Genomic DNA, 17,245 nt, shown 5'->3' with positions numbered 1-17,245 from the left:
AATATCATTATCTTCTTCTGTTGTAATCTCAAGTTCTATAACAGGTAAAGCATTACTAGCTAGAGTCTCATTATCCATATAGTCAGGGTATTTATTCAACCATTGCTGCCATAGAATAGTTTCACCATACTGTGCCCAATATCCTTGAAATAATGTATCAATGTCATTTTTATCTAAATCCATCTCGGTATTCTCATCTTCTATTATATCCAAACATTTTTTGTATTTTTGATTTGCTTTCTTTCCCTTCTTTTTCTTTTTCTTACTGTTTTTGTCCTTTGAACCAAAAGCTGAAGGAAGCCCCATTTTTTTCATGATGTCTGATTCACTATCTTCACTACCACTTTGACTATTGTCTTCGCTATCATAGACTAACTCTGTTCCCTTCTTATACAAGTTATTATCATGTATGTAAGCTCGTGTACAGTGAAATTGTAAGCTGTCATCTTGGTTTAAGTTTAATTTTATTTCAGCCAAGTGATTCCATCTGTAACACATTTCTCTCAGAAGAGAGAATATTGCCTAATTCTAATATTGTCTTTTATGTAACTAGAATGATTATCTGAAATATAAAGCAAGTATAAAATTATGATAATATAAAAATTGCTGCCGGATCATGCATAGATAAAAGAATAAAATAAAAAAAATGGCATCATCATAACTAGGAGGCTAGTATTTGTCTTAAAATGAATGTCTCAGGGTCCATCTCATAAATCATTATTCATAATGATACTTTTTTCAAGGACTCAAAGACTATCTAAGACTTTCAGCACTATTTTGAAGTTGATTTTAGAATTGATACAGTAAACCTAACAATAGTGGGCAGTAGAATTGTTTAAATGCGATTATGTAGTAAACATTGATTGGAAGGATTCAAGGAACTCCGGAAGAAGGAAGGAATGAATAGTTTTCTCGGACTCTAATCAAAAGCAACTGAACTGATGAGTCAATCAAAGGAAATACTGGTCGAAAACAGATGATAAACAATATGTTACCAGAAGACCATTAATGTGTTCAGAGTTTTCAGACATGGATTCTAGATATCGACTTTGTTTACATTCGCTCATAAAACGCAGCTTCTCACGGGGGCAGCCATATTGAAAAATACAGACATTTCATTGGTTCGCTGGAAAATATCAAGAATTTTAGCCAATCATTTACTTACAAATACGTTAATGCTGGATGTAAGCATGTCTGTCTTTCAGTTACAAAAATCGAAAAAAAATCAGATTAATGGATTGAGAAATAATCAGTGGACTTTTGAATGTATAGAATAATTAAAAACATGAATCAGAATTTCCAATGCTGGTTTCTGATCAATAGTCGTCAGAAATAAGTAAATATTTGGAGAAAATTATTTCCATACATAGGGTGTGACTAAAATTCGAAATGGAGCCCATTTAATATTTTAAAGAACTCACAAGTTAATTTTGACATTTGTTAGTCGAGGTGAATGACACAACAATTTATGAGGCTAAGAGAGTTAACAACATTTTATGAGCTTGTAACATCCCAAACTTGCTTAAAGTGATACTAGAATTAACATAAAATTTAAGAATTTTAAACTTGGCGAATAAGAGCCAGCAGATATACCTTGTGCCATAAAATAAATCCAAAAAATTTGGTAAGTATCCATAAATATGCAATTAACGGTTGAAAAACTCCTTTTCAATAATTACTTATTTTTAGGAATTTTCCAGATTTTACAGGGATTCTGTTGTAACTTAATGACACCAGGTAAGATAACTGATGAATATAAACTCATATTGACCTATTCGAGAACTTGAATTTTATATTCATTCTAAGACGTAGTAGCACTTTTATCTGAAGCTTATAACAAGTTATTCTTTGGCCCAATTCCTATTTATATAGGCCTAGACATTGACTGACATAATTTATATACATCTCAATGCATTTGTCTAAAAATATCTTTTAAGGTCTTGTTTCACAGTGAATAAACATAACACATAAAACTTTTATTATATTTCTATATATGAAGTTCCAAACTCAAGCCACAAAAGCCAAAAGCTTATTTACTGGTAATTCTTTTCTCTTTCAGAGACTACAGAAAATCTATTGAATAAATGAGACTAATTTTGATGGAAAAAAAATGGCAAACAATAAAATGAGTGAAGATGACAATGTATTCAATGACTGTAAACAACCAGAAGAACTACGAGATGTGTATTGTTTTGAATCTGATCACATTGCATTAAAAGGCAACCCAGACTATCAAAGTTTACTGAAAACTATTTGTATATTAGAATCTCAGAGAATACAAGCTGTAAAAGATATTGACACACTTCGTAAAAAACAGAGAGAAGCACTTGCTGATCCCATCAATTTTGTTGAAAAACTTCAAAAGGCAGAAGATCTAGGATTTCCCAAAGATCTAGACATTCCATCTTTACCGTCAATAAATTGGGAACAATACACAAGTTCTGTTGATTTTAATTCTTTTGGCAATCACAAACATATGACAAGAATAAAAAGACAACTAACAGAAGATAGCTTAACTGGTAAGATACAAGATAAAGTATAATTGATATCCATAACAAAAACAAGCAGGACTGTACTGATCCCTAAAATAATATAAGCTTATACCTAAGATATTTATTCTCCATGACAGAAACAGGAATCTCTGTCCATTTCAAACATCCTAAAAGGGAATTCAAACCTGAGACACCTGATCTGATTACATAAAGGATCCCAGTTTATGGTATAAACTTACTTCTCCTGTGTTTGATTGTAAACAATGTTTTGATATAATTTATGCCACAATATTGTGTGTTTATAAAGTGATTTCTACCCCTAAATGTCATTAAAAGATTACCTAGTAATGGGTTAATATCAAACTCTCTTAATTTCTCCCAAGTCCAAGTGATAGAATGGAAACATGTTGATAATTTTGTATTATAGATCAGAGTGGTATTACTAGTGGTATGAAATCTAAGTTAATTAATGAAGAGGTTGATATGGATGTCGTAAGAGGGCGATTAAAAGATCCAAATAAATCAGCAACATTTAATTTACTTTGGACATCAGAAGAGCAAAAAAGGTAAACAGAATAGACAAATATTATGCTAGTGCATTATATTAAATAATGCACATGATGATGTTTCCAGAATCTACATCTAATTCAGTAGGGATGCAGACTGAAATAGTTCAGTTGTCTGAAGATTCCACAGCGTGAAACTCTGAATAACAACATGTTAAGTTTTCATATTTCTTGATTTCTGTTTTGATATTTAAATAGATTAGAAGATTTGTTGATAAAATATCCACCAGAAGATGTTGAAGCTAAAAGATATCATAAAATAGCGACAGCATTAGGTAATAGAACAGCACAACAGGTTAGTTTGTATTGAAAGAATACAGAATTTTGTACCTCTTGTTTGAAGGCAGTTCTAAGTAGATGACCGGTTCTTTAGTGCAATAGATAGCAAGTCCGCTTTAGTGAAGTGTATAGATTTGAATTGCTCTCAGGGAGGTTTTGATTTAGTGGTCAGATTCAGCACAGTGAAAGCTTTAATAGTTTTTCTTCCAATGCCATATTATGAAATAAAGTGGTCAATTGTAATTGCAACACAAATCAGTAATATATTTCTCATTGAATTGTATAGTCAATAGATATTTTGGTGCAATTTGATAAGTGTTAAGGTGAGATGGAAACAATCAGTTGCCAAATTATTTGAAATGATAATTTTTGGGATATGGTTATATCAAGATATCCTGAAACTCGTTATATGTTATCTCCTAGGTGGCTAGTCGAGTTCAAAAATACTTCATCAAGTTAGCTAAAGCTGGATTACCTATACCAGGTAGAACCCCAACACTCAGAGATAATAGAAAATATGTAGGTATTTATAGTATATAACTTACTTCACATGACATTGCCCATCATCAGCAACAGAAAAGTTAAACTCTATTGAATATAATTTGAAAATAAGTAAGCCAAGGTCCAATTAACATTGTAAAGTACATACATATGACTACAAAACAATTCAATGTCGTGAGAAAAATTTATTATTTTATAGACACTAGGTAGAGGCTATGGTGTAAGATTTTCCAACATTCCACAACATTCTACCTTCCTCCAATCATATGAACCACCAGTTTATATGTCTGAAGATGATGATGATACTAATAGTTATAATGGTAGTTATGATATAGATACATCTCAAACTAATCAACTAGGTGATATATCAGTAAGTAATAGTTTTTCAGTTAGTTTAATAGAAGTATGTTACATTTTACTTCTCCATCTTGGTGAAATTAGTAGCTATGGAAAACTCTAAATTAAAATTCCACTGTTCATTTTTTTAGGATGAAGAGGAGATTCCTGCAGAATTAAGAAATACTCCAGAATATAAGGAAATACTTCAATTAAAATTAATCAAAAAACAAAAACTGGCATCTGAGAAGAAAAGTTTAAAACATGATGGTTATAAGGTAAGTTGATTAACATTGGTGTTTATTATTGCACTGGTCAATAACCTGACATATGTTAGTAAGAATGTGTCATGATTGTCAATTTATTGATAGAGTTACAGCCAAGGAAATGGACATGTTAAAAGAAATAAAGGGCATAGTTTTGTCTGTATAATTTGATGTGTAGGTTTATACCTACAAGATGTTTTATGAGTTCAAATATGAGCACCATTAGACAAATATTTACTTAGCCCCTGATATACTGATAGAATTTAGGTTAGTGGATGTATATTGTCTATATGTATTGGTTTATTTATTTACAGTGTGATAATTGTGGTACTGATCCTATTGTTGGTGTAAGATGGCATTGTTCAGACTGTCCTTCATCCCAATCTTTAGATTTCTGTGATTATTGTGCTGACAGGTTTGTTGTAGTTCTGGCATCTCATGAAATAAAAAAATTAAAAAAACAAGTACTAATTAACCAAACTGCAAACCTAAAGCCAAAATCCATTAACAGTTTGGCAATACATTGGTAGCAGTAAATGAACTTTCATACGAGGAAGTATATCAATCACAAATGAGGAAGTATTTTGTACTGAAAAGTGGTATCGGGTGTATGTTGGCATTTTTATCAAAAAAGTTCAATTATTAACTTTTCACACCCACTGTTTTGTATTTCAGCAATTTTGAAAACAGTGAGCACAATTCAAGTCACAGATTAAAAGCTATAGATAAGATAGAAAGTGAACCTATATTAGATCAGGATTATATGAGATTTATGCCTGGTGATTATAATTATCTTGATCCTAATTATATGCCTGCTAGTTGATGCTATAACTCACAGAACATTTTCAGTAAGCTTATATTCAGTTTGAATGGAACGCCATGAGCCCAGGTTTACAAGCTGTGACCATCTTTTAAAAGTACGGCAGCACAGCAAGTGGGCCCCATTTCTGGAGTAATAAAACTTTGGTTATTGATGTCTTGCACCTCACAAGACTAACACTTTTGAACATTGGAAAGATATTGTTGGAGAGATCTTTGTTGAAACTGACAGTCAATAGGTCAGGATTAGAACTCAACTTCTTTGATTCTGAGACATTGCAATGAAATGAAAATGAAATGAATGGAGTTTTACGTCCTACTTTTCTGCATCTGAGACATTGAAGCTAGGCACTAAGATCAATATAAACAAAGGCTAGTGATGCAAAAAGATGGTGTAACGGGATGAGAAAAGGCCAATTATTTTGTTAAATAAATTTATTTTTTGTATTAATTGAAAAAAAAAAATAATATAGAAATAAAGATCGTAAAAATTTTTGTTTTTGTTTTGTATGTCTTCAACCTTGTAAATAACCCCTGAAAAATAAAAATACAACAAATGTTTAACATGAAAAGGAATAAACACAGGCAGTGTATCAAGATGTCAATATCAAATTCTCACTATTCCCCAAGTAAGGAAGGATTAATACAAGTTCAGTATGGTGGCATAGCTATAAATAACTGATCTTACATCAGGTCTTATAGAGGGGGAAGTTGTTAAATAATTGTATTCACTGTCAGCTTCCAGTGAACAGTCAAAATGGGCACTGAACGTATCTAAATATTGAAGAGTGCCATACAAATCTCACTTTAATCAAAAGTTTAATATATTGAATTCCATTTCTTGACCAGCTGCTTAAAGACTTTACATTTGATTATAATATTAATAAAAGTGCTTGTGAAATACTTACGGTAATTTTATCCTCATGAAAACACGACACATAAAAAATGATATTAAAACAGCAATAAATCCAATACTGAGTAATAATATTCTATTTAATCTGGGCATTAATGGTTTATTGGTCATATCTAATATAACAAATCCTAAACCACCCAATGTAAAGAGAAAACTAGACGCTAGTCCTTCCATAATATACTGCCCATTAACTCTGTAAGGCATAAAGGCAACCTGAAAAATACAAGAACACCCACATTAACAATTTGTTCAAGGCCCAAAGAAAAAGTTTGTATCTAGCAAGTCCAAGATATGAGAGAATCCACTTTGAACTTTGGTGATTGTATTACGAAAAATATTACCAGTACTAGATCTGATGCCAAAGACAGTTTCTATGGGATAACACATATGCCCTTCCATACTCAAAGTCAAAATAATAGTCTGTGTGCTGGTGTTGTACTACTGCATTAAACAAAAATTATAAGACCTAATCATATGTGTTTAATTGATTGAAATAATATACTTTTGCCTACTAAACCACTCTCAACATCCAACCACAAGAAGGTGTAGTTCTCAAAAAGGGATTGTACTCTTTGCAGTTGATTGTACTTATAGATTTTTTTTTTATCTAACTTACTGGTTTTGAATTTCCTCGTTCATCTGTAGTGGACCCAATACTTGGGGGTTCAACTATAACATCATAAATTATACCTGTAATATTATCAATACGGTCAGTAATAAAAGTCCCATAGTATATACTTTAGACAATTCAATGAAGCCTATTGATGATTCAAATTTAATTGATGAAGTAGTACACAAATATAATGCCATTTGAGAGTAGAGAACAGGAAGGGTGTCAACTGATTCAAAATAATTTACTGCATCTACTCATTTTTCATTTAAATACATTTGCCAAAGAATGCTTTTAACAGTATCATTTTATAGGCCGAAAGACATAATATCCCCTTCCATAGTCATGTCATAGCCCGATGGCGTTATGATTTCGAGCAATATGCATCAAGTGCTTACCTCCTGTGACTAAAAAGTAGGATAACAAAACTAAGGTAAACATAAACATTGCCGACGGTTGTCTTAGCCATGACGGCTTCCTAAGTTTCAGATTAGGGCACTCTAAAACTGTAAAGGGGATGCTGTACAAGGCTTCCATGTTGATGTGGCAAACTGTAGCGACACCACGAAAAAATAGATATAAGGGAAGCAATCAAATTTAACAAAGGCAGTAAGACTACAAATAATGCCATGCCATGATAAATCTGTAAGTAATATTATATTATGTATATAACATGAACGTTTCAGCCACAGGTTAGGGCCTATCAATTCACATTTCTTTACGAGCAAATTTAAATCTATATTAAGCTTCTTGTCTTAAATAAAAATGTTTTTGAATTCATATTTGAAACTTAATTTCTCCATATCGCACATGAAAAGCATCCAGCTATATAATTATGCTTCTATTTCAATATTCTGAAATTCTCTCACTCTAAGCTGTTGTCTATAAATAAAATTCTTGTCTTGGCATTATGAGATTATTTAGGTACCAATATTTATGGGGATTATTATGCAATCATAATTGAGAATTGATGGTAATATCCAATCAAATTCATCTCTCAATCTGTTTATTTCATACTTTTTAGTAAAAAAAAAAGAAAGAAACAGAAAAAAGCGTTAAATCTTTTGATATTTTTATTTAGGGCTTTTCCTTATTTTTAGGGTGTTCTATCGTCTCTTCGTGAAGCCAACATATCGAATTCTCATCCGAGCTTAGAAACGTTAGATCAGTTAAAAATTAAACCTATTTCATTTGGTTTTTTTTTTCACCGATTAAAGCCAAGGTAAGATCTAAGATTACTAAATTATCGAACGGAAAAAATCAAGTTTTTATTATCTCTTATCAACTTAAAATTTATCTAAAACATGAGTTTTTACATGGTATTACGTCAACTATTACTAGAATAAGTTACGAACTATTGCCGAAAATGATGAAATAAATGATTTATTAAAAAGACTTTCGGGCTTTATCTTGGTATATTCAAGAAAAAAATCTCGTCAAAACAGGTTTTCCTCTCAACTTTGATTAATTTGTTATAACTTCGCTGACTGGTATAGATCGTGTGTCGTATTTTATTCACCATTTAAAGTAAGTATGTAAGAATTTTGTAGATACAGAATATTAAACAACTTGTTCTACATATACCGTTCCCGATAGGTTGGCACAACATTGCAGATGAACATAAGCGTAGTTCGGATTAAGGGATTAAGAGAGATACGTTTTTTAAGCAGTGGAAATCTTGCTGACTCATACATACATATTACATGAAAGTAGAGATTACTGCCTGAAGTTACTATTATCACTTTCTGTATCAATAGAATGTATTATGCATTTTTTAGGAAGGGGAGAGGGGGTGATAGGGGGTCATTTTTGAATAAAAAAAAAAAGATACTCTTGTTAATAAGTCCGAGAAGTGCATTTCGAATTAGTGGTCAAGACGTTAGTTAGAATATTTCCTTCAAATTAACATTTCGATTGAGAATGGACAAAAGTTAATGATAATTATTTCTTATTAACTTAGATAAAGGTCAATGTAGATTAACACTATATAATAACCCGATTTCGATTTCGACCAGTATAGATTAGTCAACATGGATATTATAAATTATATTTTAAATACATGTCCTATATACACAGATAAGAGTATGAATAGAGGGTGTTTTTATGTAAAAATGATGAAATGGTATCACCGATATATAATATTATAGAATAATGTCAAGGTTTGAGGTCAGATTTTTGGCGGTGACATTTTAATACCTCATTGACCTTTAGGGGTTTATCTTATCATCAGTCCCCCTATTAGACTAACCATCCGGTGCTTGATGACACGATCTGTAAGGTAGACTTAAATATCGATTGGGCACAAGGATTGATTCAGAGTGGTCGATACGGATGGACATTGGCTATCATCGTGCTTGGTGTATAATTCGTGAAATCTGCCTTTATTGGTTAGAAGTTCATAGTTAAAGCCATATAATATATGATATTTCTAATTGTATAATATATAATTGTTAAATATAATATAATATATTGATTTCCTATTACTATTGCGTATGTCGCCAATTTACTGTTAATAGCTTTAATGATGCGTTTGAACATTACAATTAATCTTGGTTTGCATGAATTTCGGTTGATTGAGTGAAGTCTCTAACTATATTTAAGTATAAAGGTATAGCCTAATCAAAGATTTCATGGAATGGAAGTGATAATGTTGGATGATTTACGTGGAAATTAACAGTTTTTTCTGATGTTTTATAGGATTATGATATATGTTCTGATATAACAGTTTATGGTGTAAGTAGATAGTGACATAAACAGTTGACATGGCTCCCCGTAAAAATAGCAGTTCAGTATCTGTAAATGATACAGAAGTAGAGATAGCATTGACACAAAGCAAAGCAGTTAAAGAAGAAGTCGAAGAAGATGCTAAAGAAAAAGAAAGTATCAGAAATCTTCCTATTGATAGAGGTTGGGCCTGGGTTGTCGCCTTTGGTAAGTATATAGGCCTGCTGCTATTCTGCTATTCTCACCAGAGTCGGTTCTAGAGTACTAAAATAAGATTTTCTGCAACTAATGATATAGTTTTATACGTCCGCATGCATGGAAATATGCATGCATGTATTGAGGAGATCTCAATTAATTTGAAATTGGTAATAATCGGATGAACGGTTTTAGAGTTATTGCCCTTGACTTAGTAAAAATGCGCCAAATTTGCCTTGTGGCACATAGAGACTACAGTTTTTATCCGATCTTGTTGCAACTTGGTATTCATCTATATATTGATGAGATATCAGTCCAGTTCGGAATTGGTAATAATCGGATGAACGGCACGATAGAGACGACAGTCTTTATCTGATCCCGATGAAATTATTTGGTATTCATGTATATTTTGATGAGATATCAGTCAAGTTTGAAATTGATAAATCGGATGATTAGTTTCGGAGTTATTGCTCTTGACTTAAAAACTTATCAAATTCGGCTTGCAGGCACGATACAGTTTTTATCCAATCTAGATGAAAGTAGGTATGCATGTATATATTGATGAGTCGAGTTCGTAACTGGTAATAATCGGATGAACTATTTTTGCCCTTGAGTGTACAGCGATGAGACATTGTTCATGTTTGAATTTGATGAACTGTTTCAGGTTTTTGCCTTGACTTTTAAATGATTTTTATACGCCCACATCTCTCTATGTCCGTCCGTCGGTCCGTCCGTCCGTCAACATTTGCTTGTAAACGCTCTAAAAACAAGTTTTTTTGATGGAATCAAACGAAATTCAGTATGTGTATACATATAACACGAAGATCAAGTTCGAATTTGAGCTATTTTCTACCGTTAGAAGCAGAGTTATTGCCCTTCCCCCAAAATCTTGAATATGCTATTACTCTCTTAGTTTTCAACCGATTTTGATGAAACTTGAAATGGATGTTTCGTTGTTACCATCCGCATGCCATGGTGGGCGTATATGGCTGTGCTCCACTATCTTAAGATTATTAAGCCATTAAAGATTTTGTTATCATTCTTGACAGCTGGTAGTGGGCGTATGTTACCTTGTCTGGCAAGCTATGCAACATGTATTAAATTAAATGTCATAATATGATAAATAATCTGGAATTACAAGAACCACAGACGTTAGACCGGTCAGCAATCGGATTTGTGCAAAGGACAGCGAAGTTCCCATATTAAAAAAGAAAACCACTTTTGATTTCATTTAATGATATACTGTAGCAAATTCCTTTAATTTCAGCATGTATGGGAAACACTGCCATTTTAGTAGGTTATCTAATGTGTAATGGTATTTTATTTGTTGAATTCTTAAGAATTTTTAAATCGTCCACAACATCTACTACATTAATATTTGGTTTCACTTCTATCATATTCTCTATATCTTGTAAGTTTTATACAATCTCCGTTTTCAATTCTTTACCATGTATAATTTACAATTTCCCATTGTGATGTCTACGATCTTATTGTTGCTCCAAATCTGAAAAATTAAACGTATTCCATCTAACTACTTCTCATTTTTTAGTTTTTTTAACCGTGGTAAAATTTATTAAGGTCAATAATTGTCAAACATCATTTGAATGCCGAGTATTTGATATATTTATTTAATATTTTCTGTTTTAATATTTCTTTATCGCTCTAAATTAATACATCTAACATTATTTTAATAGTAAAATTTTTATTTCAGCTTTCATTGTCATGCAAATAATACTGCCAAGATTTCAAATACGTCAAATAATATGTACTGGTGGTATCCTTATATCTCTTGGCGTATTAGCTTCCATGTTCGCACAAAATATAACTATGCTTATAGCATCTCAGGCTATTTTTCTGGGTAAGTCTATACCTTTTAGAATATATTGAGCACATCTGAGCGCACCCTATCTGACAGTTCCTAGTTTCTGCCATCGTTATACCTTACATCCTTTTCCGTATCCATCCAATTTTTTACCAGAATATTTTTCAGTTACGATACGTATTCGCAATATTATTGATCTGGCACTACGTATTCGTATAAAAAATTTACCTTACACTCCTTATTACCATCTGACACTCCATGTTCCCATAATCACTAAATTTGATACTCCGTATCTGCATCATAATTTTATCTGACACTCAATATTCCCATCATAATTTTATCTGACACTTCATGTTCTCATCATAATGTAATCTGACATGTTTCCATCATAGGCCTAAATGTATCTGACACTTCATATTCGCATCGTAATTTCATCTGATCCTCCATGTTCCCGATATTTCCACCATGAATCTGACACTCTTTGCGTTGCATTGCATTCCAATCATAATTCTATCTGACACTCCGTATTCATAGCACTTTTTTTTCAATTACACTCTACATGTTTATCTGACACACATATTCGCATGGTGGTTTAACCGAAGACTCCGTATTCCATCATAAATTTTTATTCTTCCTAATAGGTTTATCTGACATTCAATATTTCACACATAAAACACCCAACCATAAAGTAACATTATACCATGTATCCCTTTCGTAGGTTTATCTGACTTATGGTATCTCATATCATACGTTGATCTAACACTGTGACAATCGGTATGATTTTTTGCAATTGTTTGACACTGAGCACTTTTATTTGTGAATCTCTGTTAAAGATTACGTTCAGACATCCTCTCACACTTCTTGTGTCCCGCTTACTCGTGTGATTTTATTTCAGGTATTGGTCAATCTATGATTATGGGTGTAAATATTGTGGCTGTTAGTAGATATTTTGATAAAAGACGAGCCTTTGCTTTGGCAATAAGTAACAGTGGTGTTAGTATAGCAGCCTTAGTATTCCCTGCCTTGTGTCGACTTCTTCTAGATACATACGGTCTGAAAGGAACGCTGCTTATTTTTACTGGAATAGAACTTCATCTTGTTGTTTTCGGTTTATTAATAAGACCATTAGAATTACCGCATGAAAAACTGTCTCCGTCCTCATCTGCTTCAAATTTGACTGTGGAAACAGAGTCAAAAGACACTGCAGCAGAACTAATTCCTCGCCAAATAAGTTGTTCTTCAGAAAAATCATCAAAACCCATTAAAAGTCGGCCTCGCTCTGTAATAGCGGAGAAAAAAAACGGATACCACCACGTTGCTTCTGATTTTGACCAGGATCTGTGTGAATCTGAACTTAGACCACGTCTTCTAACCATGACGTCATTCGTCGGCAGCATTGCATCAATTCCAATAGCATTAGTAGAAGAGAAGAAGTCAAGACCTAAATCGACTATTTTAAAGGATATTGTTAGTATTTTTAAAAGTCTGGATTTCTCAATCTGGAAGAGACCACTGTTTATTTTAATACTTTTAACTAGTACATTTGGTGTACCTATATATCTCTATATTATCTACTTACCGGCTATCCTAGCTGAATACAATGGCGACCCTGCCGATGTACCTATATTTCTTATGATAATAGGAAGTGTAGATTTTGTCAGTCGCCTGGCTCTAGGATATTTTGCTGATTTAAAGTATGTTAAATTAAGGACTATAATGATGTTAGCTATATCTATAGCTGGGATAAACTGCCATTTAATGAGGTTTTATACGTCCTATACAAGTCAGTTTGTATGTGTAACGATATTTGGTATTGTATGTAATATTTATGGTACATTTATAGCTGTCTATGTGACTGATTTGTTAGGAATCGAAAGTCTACCAAAAGCGATGAGCTTCCTGCAAATTATTCATGGTGCCTTCCTTTCAGCATATCATCCAATTATAGGTAAGTTATTCGGAGCTATTGTGTGTAATGTCGGTGTAATGAACTTAGATCGGAATAGAGTTCAACTAAAACCATTCAGAGCATTGTTCTTAACGCCATTATTCATATTATGAAATCTATATACACGGCTATGATTCCCAGGTTATTGACATTTTGTAGTCTTGGTCTATAAAAAGAGTTATTCCCCTTTCACTATTATACACTATTACATGGTCTTGTATAGGCCCTACTACTTACTAGATAAAGGGATAGGCCAGAAATATTGTGAGTATTTTTGACAGGTCAAAGGTTTTCATTATCTCATTCAAACTCCAGATTGATTTTATTTGAAGCAGAAGGCTTCTGAATTGATACCTGACAATGTGATTTGAATTCTGATGATTTATTTCTGTATAATTTCAGGTATATTAAAGGATACAACAGGAACATATGTATCATCATACCATTTTCTAGGTACATCTGCTTTACTAGCTGCCTTTTTCTTACTGCTACAACCAGTCTTTCAAAAAATAGACCAGAAAACGATCATTAAACCAGAAATCCAAGAGGAAATATAACAGCTCATTCCATTTCATTTGAACTATTTGTTTTACTACATCACAATATTTTAATTTGAGGCGTTTTTGTGGGCCGATTCGATTAGGTAGATTAGCTATTTTGTGTGTTTGTGAGCCAGGACGATTAGGCTAATCGGTACATTTGTGAGCCAGTTTACCTAAACTGATTTGGCTAATTGTCCTAATCGTCCCAGGAGGTGGTTAGGCGATTCGATTAGGCTTTTCCAAGATGGACCACTGCTAATCTAAACCAAACTGCACCAAATCGTAATACCTAATCGAATCGACCCACAAAAACGCCTCTTATAGTAATAGCTGCTATGTCTCAAACAGGACATATGTTCGTGTATTTCAATCATTCATATTCCAATGTAAAATATCTTCTATATTTTTATGAGTATAATATATTATTTTGTATAAATGTTATATATCAATATAAATCTGGATGTTGTTCATTTCTGTTAACATATCTCAGAATGGTTTACCAGGGTAATTCAGTCTTTAAGTCCACAATTACTGCTTTCAAAATATCAAAGAGCATTACTTTATAGTGAATTTCAATGGATACATGCCTCTAATGGATAAGATGAAAACAAAAGATGAACTTTAAATATTTTACTACATGACATTGACAATATTTACAAATTGATATTTTTGAGAAATAAAATGATGTTTATATGAGAAATGTGTTTTATATGAATTTTCAGTTGTTTTTTTCCTTTTTTGAACTCTTCTATACATAAATTGTCAGGTGGTTAAATTGCCTTTTAACATTAAAAAAAATAAATCAAGTCTTTATATTCATGCTTTGAATAATGGTTGATCAATTATAGCTAGATGTTAACTAATTTATACAAAACAACTTTATAATGGAGCAACACTTTAAGTTTGACAGAAAAATTCCAAGTAACAGTTCAGGATTGTTTTCAATTTACACGGAGAATCACCATTCACTTGACATATTTCTCCATAAATTTCCGATGAAATTGAGAACGTAATGTGTCATTGATGAAACCTTTTGTCTTTTTATCCTCTTCACCCTTAGCACAATTTTTAAATACAACGTCATCATCCCATCTGTAAATAGATATTAATATCCAGTTACAATAAGTGGACAAAGAAAATTGAATTACTAACTAACTGATCAAATTGCAGGATCATGGATGGTGGTATAAAGATAATTGTCTGCCAAGGAATTATGTTGCTTATTATAATAATAAAATGGGTTTAACAGACATGACAAAAAAACAGACTATAAGGGCTAGGGAGAACATGCTCATTCTGTCCAAGGTTGCAACCTCAGCACCTCTTCAATATGGCTACATGTGTTATTTGTGTAATCTTCACTCCAATAAATAATGTGGTAAATACAACCCTGCAATCTCTAATTAACATACCTTCTTTTAACTTTAAAATCTTGTTTTTCACTTTGGTTTAAAAGTGGGTTTCCTTTTAAAATATTCTCTGTTCTAATTCTTTCTTCTTCCACTTTTCTCTCTGATTCCTGGTAATTAAATAAAGTTATAGGTATACTCCAAGTGAAGACAATAAATAAATCTAGACAGAGCCAAATAATGGATAAGAATCGAGCAATGCTTTATTATTCATTATTGATATATGATATGAATATTGCCCTTCAGTCAATCAATAAACTGAAATCGAAAATTTGTGATACAAAAGTGACAACATACCTGTTTAGCTCTTTCAGCAGCTCTTTCTTTTTTAATCTTCTGTAATTCAGCTAATAATTCTGCTGTATCGTCTTCATCATCAGAACTATCCTCATCTTCCTGCACAATAGGTTAATAAAGACATTTATTGAGTATCAATCAATTCATCATTGACCAGAAATTCAAAATAAACTAAGAAAATCTGACATCTTATAATGAGATCAGTATCAGCAAGCAATTATCATTAAAACAGTATTTTTATAAATAAAATACTCTTATTGTCATAAAACTCTAAGACCCAATATATATTTTTAATTGAATAAGCTTACATGATGTCATATAATGAAAGTCTTCAAGCAATGTTCAAATGCTTCAGGGATGGCTCCATCATCCCCTCTTGTTGTGCAGAAACAAAGAAAAGGCAAAAGATCACAAGATAGACCAGTGCATAGTTAAGAAAAACTTCAAAATAAACTTACATCCTCATCAACAGGATCATCTGCATCTAAATTGGCTGCTGGGATCTGATCTAATCTAGGTCTTTTACTACTGGATGTACTTGAATCTGAAGAAAAATAGTCAAAGTAATGATATCTCGTTAGAATTAAAGTCCATCGCACACTGGGTTTACAATTAACAGCCATCTACAAAATCAGGAGTGATCAAGGAATATCTGACATATTTGAGCCAAAAATTTCCTGAATTTCCTTCTGGCTAATTTTAGGAGCAATCCTCATCAAGTAAATTGGATAATTTAAGAAAATTGCAAGATGTGAGGGACTTGTATGATTTGTTACAGTAATATGTCTAGGAAAAAGTTCACAAAAATCAACGTGAACAAACCTCCACCCCTTCTGCCATCTCTTTTATCTCTGGCTGTTCTTTCTCTATCTTCTAATTCTCTTCTGAAATCACGTCCTCTAACTTCACTGTAATTAGACTGTCCTTCTTGTCTAAAAATACAATCAATATAACATTAGTCTGGAACTTACAGACTTTACTGGCCTTTGATCATTATATGGGTTTTAAGAGACAACATCTGATATTTTGATTGATACTGGTACCAATCTAAATAAAAAATAGATTCATTGCTTTGATAAAAGATTCCACAGTTTTGTTTTTACACTGCCAGTAAACAAAACAGAGATAAAACTATTAAGCATATTATATACCTGTATTTTAATTTAGTGTGGGCTGGTAGATCTCTACTAGAATATTGTTTAGAAAGAGCACTAAGGTCATTTTCTCCTTTACCACTACCACCTCTAGCAGTATCCCAAGTTGGTCTGGCAGCTGTTGTCATTTTGATTTAGTTTGAACTATCTGTCTGGAGATTTGTATATCAGTATTGCCTACATCAATGAAAACATGAATTTATGAATTAAAAACACAACACAGTGGTCAACAATAGTAGATAATTCTATTTCCATATCTAGAGATAATGTGAGACTGAGAAAGAAATCTATAAACATTAGTTACATTGTAACTGAGTGATGTTTGCGCAAATTCACACAATTATGACAATTAACATGGTTAGTAGGGAAACA

General features: G+C 32.3%; 4 protein-coding genes across 4 annotated transcripts; 2 read left to right on the top strand and 2 right to left on the bottom strand.

Moving 5' to 3' along the window:
* Nucleotides 1–1,177: 1,177 nt before the first annotated feature.
* LOTGIDRAFT_187172 (hypothetical protein) lies at nt 1,178–5,580 on the top strand. Its single transcript, XM_009052313.1, has 9 exons — nt 1,178–1,624; nt 2,060–2,536; nt 2,925–3,058; nt 3,257–3,353; nt 3,761–3,856; nt 4,038–4,208; nt 4,327–4,452; nt 4,755–4,855; nt 5,116–5,580. Exons 2-9 carry the CDS (start codon nt 2,111–2,113, stop codon nt 5,261–5,263), a joined length of 1,299 nt encoding a protein of 432 aa, XP_009050561.1. The 5' UTR covers nt 1,178–1,624; nt 2,060–2,110; the 3' UTR covers nt 5,264–5,580.
* Nucleotides 5,581–5,683: 103 nt separating this feature from the next.
* On the bottom strand, nt 5,684–7,323 carry LOTGIDRAFT_213741 (hypothetical protein). Its single transcript, XM_009052312.1, has 4 exons — nt 7,181–7,323; nt 6,789–6,862; nt 6,168–6,385; nt 5,684–5,793 (listed from the first exon to the last, which is right to left on the bottom strand). Exons 1-4 carry the CDS (start codon nt 7,317–7,319, stop codon nt 5,775–5,777), a joined length of 450 nt encoding a protein of 149 aa, XP_009050560.1. The 5' UTR covers nt 7,320–7,323; the 3' UTR covers nt 5,684–5,774.
* Nucleotides 7,324–9,544: 2,221 nt separating this feature from the next.
* LOTGIDRAFT_158895 (hypothetical protein) lies at nt 9,545–14,028 on the top strand (the record flags this gene model as incomplete). The annotated part of the gene is made up of 5 exons (XM_009052311.1): nt 9,545–9,713; nt 10,969–11,112; nt 11,413–11,559; nt 12,419–13,471; nt 13,874–14,028. The coding sequence occupies 5 exons, from the start codon at nt 9,545–9,547 to the stop codon at nt 14,026–14,028; spliced, it is 1,668 nt and encodes a 555-aa protein (XP_009050559.1).
* A 950-nt stretch (nt 14,029–14,978) lies between these two features.
* On the bottom strand, nt 14,979–17,001 carry LOTGIDRAFT_114228 (hypothetical protein; the record flags this gene model as incomplete). Its single annotated transcript, XM_009052310.1, has 6 exons — nt 14,979–15,105; nt 15,426–15,532; nt 15,720–15,818; nt 16,178–16,292; nt 16,538–16,651; nt 16,871–17,001. The coding sequence occupies 6 exons, from the start codon at nt 16,999–17,001 to the stop codon at nt 14,979–14,981; spliced, it is 693 nt and encodes a 230-aa protein (XP_009050558.1).
* Nucleotides 17,002–17,245: the final 244 nt, after the last annotated feature.

This window comes from Lottia gigantea (assembly GCF_000327385.1).
Source record: "Lottia gigantea unplaced genomic scaffold LOTGIsca_18, whole genome shotgun sequence".
Classification (NCBI taxonomy): domain Eukaryota; kingdom Metazoa; phylum Mollusca; class Gastropoda; family Lottiidae; genus Lottia; species Lottia gigantea.
Note: the sequence above shows the minus strand (reverse complement) of the source record. Positions and strands in the feature narration are given on the sequence as shown.